Raw genomic sequence first — 7,790 nt, 5'->3', positions numbered from 1 at the left:
CCATCCACCCACCCACCCATCCACCTATCCATTTCATCCACCCCCACACACTCATCTATCCCATCTCATCCACTCATCTATCTCATCCACTCACCCACCTACTCATCCATCCATGCACCCACCTATTCATCCATCCATCCATCTATCTCAGCCACCCACCCATCCACTCATCCATCCACCAATCTAGCCACCCATCCATCTCATCCCTCACCCACCCATCTATCCCATCTATCCATCCATCTCATCCACCTATCTCATCCATCCATCCACCTATCTCATCCATCCATCTATCTCATCCATCCATCTCATCCATCCATCTATCTCATCCATCCATCCATCCACCCATCCATCTATCCATCTATCCATCTCATTCATCTATCCACCCATCCTTCCATCTCATCCAGCCACCCACCCATCTCATCCATCCACCCATCCATTTAATCCATCCACCCATCCATCCATCCATCCATCCATATGGTAGCCCTCATTTTTAATTAAAGTAGTTATATTTCAGGTTGTAGGCAAAACAAAATAAAACACTACCCATGGCCCAGTCATCCTAACTCTGTTTATTGCTCTTTTTCTTTTTGTAGATGTTTAAACAAGATTTGCTGCATTTCCGGCAATGCCCTGTGCATGTCATGGTCCCTAGACACCTCAGTTCATCGTGGTCCTTGCGGCTTCTCTCTCCAGCAGCACCTCCTGTCCCTTGACCTTAACTCTGATGGTTCCTCACCTCCTACCAGCAAACCCAAACCCAAGTGCCTTCAGAGGATAAATATCAGTGGAACTTAGAGATGAACATCTAACCCACTAGAGGAAACCAGTTTGGTGATATACAAGACTTTATGTGGAGTGAAAATTGGGCATGCCATTACATTGCTTTTTCTTGTTTGTTTAAAAAGAATGACGTTTACATATAAAATGTAATTACTTATTGTATTTATGTGTATATGGAGTTGAAGGGAATATTGTGCATAAGCCATTATGATAAATTAAGCATGAAAAATATTGCTGAACTACTTTTGGTGCTTAAAGTTGTCACTATTCTTGAATTAGAGCTGCTCTACAATGACACACAAATCCCATTAAATCAATTATAAAGAAAGTTCAATTCAAATTTGAAGTAATGTTATAATAAGGAGAGATTAGAAGACAACAGGCATAGCAAATGACATAAGCTACCAGTTAACTAATTGGAACACGTAAAACAGTCACAAAAATAAACAAACTCTCCTCTTGTCCTACAATGAAAGCCCTCATGTGCAGTAGAGATGCAGTTTCATCAAAGAACAAATATCCTTGCAAAATGGGTGTGACGTGGTTCCAGATGTGGATTTGGCAAAACCTCATTTAAGTAAAAGGTTAGCAGAGCAAAGTGCTGCGCTTCAGCTGCTGCTTGTGCCGCTGTGGTGTCGGGGAGGCTCCTGCCTGAGCTTCCTTTCCCAGCTTTGCTGCCTGAGAGGAGGCAGAGCAGACGCACAGGCCGGAAAAGGCACATCTAACTCGTATCTAGGCTTTGGTAACTGCAGACAAGTTGCTTTTACCTAATTTGATAATACATTTCATTAAGGTTCCAGTTATAAATGTTGTTAATATTTATTAAATGAATATAGAATGCAGCTCCATTTACCAATAACTTATTTTAAATATGCCTAGTAACACATATGTAGCATAATTTCTAGAAACAAACATCTAACAAGTATATAATCCTGTGAAAATATGAGGCTTAATAATATTAGGTTGTCATGATGAAGCATGCTAGAAGCTGTAACAGAATAAATAGAGAATAATGAGGAGTTTATGATGGAACCTTAATATATAATGTTGCCAGTGATTTTAGTTCAATATTTGTTACTGTTATCTATCTGCTGTATATGGAATTCTTTTAATTCAAATGCTGAAAACAAATCAGTATTTAGTCTTGCCAGGCACACCCAGTAATCAGTCATGTGTAATATGCACAAGTTTGTTTTTGTTTTTTGTTTGTTGGTTTTTTTTGCTTTAAGTTGCATGATCTTTCTGCAGGAAATAGTCGCTCATCCCACTCCACATAAGGGGTTTAGTAAGAGAAGTCTGTCTATCTGATAGGGGGCAAATCTTTTTCCCCTTTCTGTTAATAGTCATCACATTTCTATGCCAAATGGGAATGATCCATAACTTTAGTCTTAATGTACACATTGCATTTTGATAACATTATTTTTGTTGTTTCCTTTGAGGTTGATCGTTGTATTGTTGTTTTGCTGCACTTTTTACTTTTTTGTGTGGAGCTGTATTCCCGAGACCAACGAAGCGTTGGGAGACTTCATTAAATGTAGCGACTGTCAACAGCGTGCAGGTTTTCTGTTTCCGTGTTGTGGGGTCAACCGTACAATGGTGTGGGAATGATGATGATGTGAATATTTAGAATGTACCATATTTTTTGTAAATTATTTATGTTTTTCTAAACAAATTTCTCCTATAGGTTGATGAAACGTCATGTTTTGCCAAAGACTGTAAATATTTATTTATGTGTTCACGTGGTCAGAATTCCACCGCTGAAACCCTACACTTAGCTAGAACCTCATTTTTAAAGATTAACAACAGGAAATAAATTGTAAAAAAGGTTTTCTATACATGATCTCTTTCCCTTTTTTAAAAAGAATTAGCAGGGTTTCTACTGGGGGGAAAGGGGTAGAAGGAATTTTGCTTCCTCTAATGTAAGCAGGCCTGCGGTGTGATCACGGGCTATCTCCTCACAAGTCACAAGTTGACATGCAGGCTGAAGGGTCTGGTGGAGAAGGAAGCCCCTGCTTGACACAGGTCTCTGTTCTGCTGAGCCTTCCAGCGCGGTGTGGGATACAACTGTTTAGCAATTCATCTCTCCTGCCTCTGCTCATTGTCAACCGAGGGAACAGAACTTCGTAGGGAATTTGGCAAACACGATTGAAATGATTCAGAAAAAGGCAACAGTACAGGGGACCGTCTCCCTAATACGAAATGTTCTTCCCTCTTGACTCATTATTCTGAGTCAGGCAGAGGGAAGTAGCAGACCCCAGAGGAAGGGCGCATTTCCAGCCATAGCACTGCCTAAAAATAAGCCAATCGGGCTCACCAGTTGGAGGAGGCAACGGCAGCAGCACAGTATGCTGGGGTTTCTTTAGCAGTTCCAGCTGCTCTTGTTAGGATTTCTGAGTATTATGGACTCAGACACAGGAAAGACACAGAGAAAAACAAACGGAGAGAGGCAGAGAGGGCATCCAGAGAGAAAGGGGAAAAGAGGGAGGGATCTGGGGAAAAAGAGACAAAGAGACAGAGGGGGTGTGGGGGGAGGGAGGAAAAGAGAGTGAGATGAATAAAAACAAGTATATTTGGCTGAAACACGCTGGAGTGAGTCAGACAGTGAAGCAATAAGATATAGGAAAGGCCATCTGAGGCAACGGGCTGTGAACTGAAGGCCCTGGCTTTGAGTTCTGAAATGGATGAGTTTCATTTCATCAATATGGAGGAAGGAGCTAGACCTACATGTGTAAACGAAAAGTTGAGAAACAAAATGATGATGGCAATAAGAGTGGCTGGTCTATGGACAGCTATTGGAGGAAGCTCAATGCACATTTTACTCATGAAACAATACATAAACTATATTGAATAAGGATGCTTAGAAGTCAGGCATTAAATTAGATACATTTCTCGTGCATTCAGGTTTTGTTGTCATTTATCAAAAAGTTGAGGTTTCCTGACAGCCATGTTCTCTGTCGATGGCCTTAGACACATCAGAATGGTTGTCTCCAAGGATTAATGTCTGGTGCCTTTGTGAGCTGACCTGGGAGGAAGGTGTCCCTGGACCTCGAAGACTCCGTGTGAGGGCCTGCTCTGTGCCCCTCCATCTCCCTTCCGCGAGCGGCTGCCAGCACACCACCGGAGCTCCGCACCTTCCACCGTGGACAGGGAGGGCCGTCGTTCTAGACGCTGCTGCTGTTGCTGCTCACAGGGAAAAGTTCAGCCCAGGCCCACGCTCTGATAGTCCACTGTACAAGGCTCAACCAACTCGCCCTCCGGGCAGGCACAGGCCTTGGTCGTGTGGAACGAGTCGGTGGGTGAAATAACACATCTTCATTCCCAAGTCCCCAAGCTTGGGATCTGTGATTGCCGGGAGGAGAGAGGCCTTCATACTGTGACCAACTCACTGGCTGCTGCGTGTCCCGGCTGTAGGCTACATGGGGGGAAGGGGCTCCTTCCATCATTCCTGGAGGACCAAAATCTTAGGCCAGCTTTGCTCAGCCTGAGTTTCACAAAGTGATGCTTTTGACCATGGAGCAAGTAGTGCCTAGGCCTTGAGGAACGCAGGTGTGGGGTGATCCAGGAGCTGCCACTCAGCTCCATGGCCACAGCCCTGTGGGCTGCCAATACCCAAATGGGAGGGCCCTGCTGAGGGCTGAGATCACCCAGACGAGGCCCTTAGCCCAGGGCAGGTACCTGCACTGATGCTTCCCACCCTCTTAGGAAGCTCCTTCTGGAGCCACTAGCCTGGGGGCCCAGGGGAGGGGCTGAAGCAAGCCTGGACACCCCTGCTTCGCCCGGGTGTCAGCCCTGTGCCCAGGGGAGTGAGCTGCGGGCCCAGAGCAGCTTGCGGCCCACGCAACCGGCATTAGTTTTGGGGACCACGTGGGCATTTGTGCCGAGAGGTCCTGGCCCTGAGCTCCCCCGGCCCCGTGCAGTCCCACAGGGGCCCCCCACTCACCCTTCCCCAGCGCTCGCTCAGGGGCCCGGCCCCTCTGGCTCTCCTGAGTCTGCGCTTGGCCCCTCACGGGTGGGGTGGGCGTGGAGCCACGGCTGCCCCTGCCATGTGGCCCACCCAGGACACCCGCCGACCCTGCAGCCGTAGCAGGACCTCCTGCCAGCTTCTCAGTTCCTGTCTCAGTCATTTTCAGGCCCTTGAAGACTTTTGCCACTTTTCAGACACTTTTTACCACATAATGGCTTTTTCAACCCCAAAGCACAGCAGAAGCAGGATGGGAAGTGATCTTCGACTTCCCGGCTTCCAGCGGACACCCCAGACGCGTGTGGACTGCAGGGCTTGGGTCGGGGCGTCCCTGGGAAGCTGAGTGCAGTCAGTCCCGGCGAACCCCGCCCGCTTGCCTCCCCCGGAGCCCGAGGCCGCGCCCCCGGAGCGCCGAGCGCTCGCCCAGCCCTCCCTGCGCGCCTGCGCCCTCCCTGCTCTCTCTCCTGGGCCCTGTGATTGAGTGACAGCTTCACTGCAGGGAAACCAGGAACCTTCAAAAGGTTGATTCTGCAAACAAAATGGTGTAGAGAGAGGAAGAAAGTATTAGTGCAACAAAATTCAATTGCGCTTCGCTTTATGTACGATTTATTTACTTTTAAAATATTTATTATTTTTTCTGTTTTTAGATTTATTTTTCTACTGAAAAATTGTTTAGTTATCTTGAGGTGGGACAGAATTCTTCATATGACTTTTCCCATTTAAAAATGTAATTATTTTAAAATATGGCTTTAGGAATAAATTACAGTTGTTAAAATGGAGATATGCATTATTTATATTTATGTATTGATTATTGAACGGTATATACGCAAGCAACATACACGTGACTAACATGCATCATGAATACACAAACCTTCTCCCTTGTCTCAGGCCGTACTTATTCTGGATTTTAAAAAAGTAGAAAATTTGACAAACTTTCAGAGAACAAGATCAACACACAGAAATCAGTTGTGCGTCTGTATACCAGACAGAAACAATTTAAAACGGAGGTTAAAAATACAATACCATTTGCAATAACATATAAAACAATAAAATACCTCGTAATAAATCTAACTTGGGAGGCCGAAGACTTGTACTGTGAAAACAGAAAAACAATGCCAAATAAATTGAAGGAAACCTATATAAATGGAAAGACACCCCCTGTGTATAGTTTGGAAGATTTAATTCTAATTGATTATAATATCTGTAATATTCTTGGGTTATATGTGACATTTTGATATCTGTATAAAATGTGTAATGATAAAGTCAGGGTAATTGGGATACTCATGACCTCATACATTTTTGTATTCTTTGTATTGAGAACATTACAATGCTTCTAGATATTTTGATATGTACGATAAACTATTAAGTTTAATTTTCCTACTATACTGCGTGTGATAGCTCATACCTTCTGACTGTACTTTTGTACTCCTTAACCACCTCCCCTTCATCTTCCTCTCCACCATTCCACCCCAGCAGCTGGCATCCACCATCCCGCTCTCAACATCCACAACACCCACTTTTTTAGCTCCCACATATGAATGAGAACATGCAATATTTGTCTTTCTGTGTCGTGCTTATTTTACATAACCAAATGATCTTCAGATCTACCCATCCTGCTGCAAATGACAGGATTTAATTCCTTTTTATGGCTGACTAGTATTCCATTGTGTAGATATACAACATTTTCTTTATCCATTCACCTGTTGATGAACACTTAGGTTGATTCCATGTCTTGACTATTTAGTGAGAGTGTTGTAAAAAACACGAGAGGGCCGATGTCTCTTTGATATACCGATTTCCTTTCCGTTGGATGTATATCCAGCAGTAAGATTGCTGGGCCATACCAAACGTAGTTCTAGTTTAGTTTTTTGAGGAACCTCCATACTGTTTTCTCTAGTGGGTGTACTACTTTACATCCCTACCAACAGTGTATGGGTATTCTTCTTTTTCCATCTTCTCATCAGCATTTGCTATTTTTTGTCTTTGTGATAATTCTAAATAGGGTCAGATAATATCTTCTTGTGGTTTTGAATTGCATTTCCATAATGACTAGTGATGTTGAGCCTTTTTTCATATATGTGTTGGCCATTTCTTTTGAGAAATGTCTGTTAGGTCTTTTGCCCAGTTTTTAATTGGCTTGTTTGAGTTTCTCATATATTCTGATTACTAATCCCTTGTTGGATGGGTAGTTTGCAAATATTTTCTCCCATTCTGTGGGTTGTCTCTTCACTTTGTTGATTGTTTCCTTTGCTGTGTAGAAGCTTTCTGGATTGATATATATACTATTTTTCTATTTTTGTTATAGTTGTCTGTAATGTTGAGGTCTTACCAAAAAATCTTTATCCAGATCAATGTCCTGGAATTTTTTCTCCCTATTATTTTTCAGTAGTAGTTCTATCATTTTGGGTCTTGCATGTAAGTCTTTAATCCATTTCGATTTGATGTATGTATATGATAAAAGAGGGGGGTCTCGATTCATTTTTCTGCATGTCTAACTTTCCCGGCAGTATTTGTCAAAGAGACTGTCCATTCCCCAACGTATGTTCCTGATGTCTTTGCCAAAAATAGTTGGCTATAAATGCGTGGATTTATTTCTGAATTCATCATTTTATTCTATTGGTCCACATGTCTGTTTTAGTGTTGGTACCATGCTGTTCTGGTTGTAATAAACATGAGAGGGCCGATTTCCTTCTTCCATTTTTCCTTGTTTACTATGATATTAAATGTGGGTGTGTCATATATGGACTTTCTTGTGCTGAAGTACATTCCATCTATACCTTATTTGTTGAGAGTTTTTTAAAACTCAAGAATGGATACTGAATTTTATTAAATACCTTTCAACATCTATTGAAATGATCATATGGTTTTTTTCCTCAATTCTGTTGATGTGCTATGTTACATCTGCGACTATATAGATTTGTAGCAAAATTTGAAATCAGGCAGTGTGATGTCTTCAGCTTTGTTCTTTTTTCTCAGGATGGCTTTAGCTATTTGGAGTTTTTTGTGGTTTCCTACACTTTTAGGAATTTTTTTTATGTTTCTGTGGAGA

The 7,790-nt window shown here is 42.8% G+C and overlaps 1 protein-coding gene and 1 long non-coding RNA gene across 2 annotated transcripts in view; one reads left to right on the top strand and one right to left on the bottom strand.

Annotated features, from left to right (window-relative positions):
• THBS2 (thrombospondin 2) overlaps positions 1-2,615 on the top strand; it is a 36,194-nt gene extending 33,579 nt beyond the window's left edge. The window contains exon 23 of the mRNA XM_023198153.2: positions 594-2,615. Coding sequence (XP_023053921.1) covers positions 594-601 — 8 coding nt within the window. The 3' untranslated portion in view covers positions 602-2,615. The remainder of the gene's footprint in view (positions 1-593) is intronic.
• Positions 1-5,512, bottom strand: part of LOC111530916 — a 24,944-nt gene extending 19,432 nt beyond the window's left edge. The window contains exons 1-2 of the long non-coding RNA XR_002728049.2: positions 4,721-5,512; positions 3,803-4,119 (exon numbers count right to left, since the gene is read on the bottom strand). This is a non-coding gene — a long non-coding RNA (uncharacterized LOC111530916). The remainder of the gene's footprint in view (positions 1-3,802; positions 4,120-4,720) is intronic.
• Positions 5,513-7,790: the final 2,278 nt, after the last annotated feature.

Source organism: Piliocolobus tephrosceles, chromosome 5 (genome assembly GCF_002776525.5).
Source record: "Piliocolobus tephrosceles isolate RC106 chromosome 5, ASM277652v3, whole genome shotgun sequence".
Taxonomy (NCBI): Eukaryota; Metazoa; Chordata; class Mammalia; order Primates; family Cercopithecidae; genus Piliocolobus; species Piliocolobus tephrosceles.
Note: the sequence above shows the minus strand (reverse complement) of the source record. Positions and strands in the feature narration are given on the sequence as shown.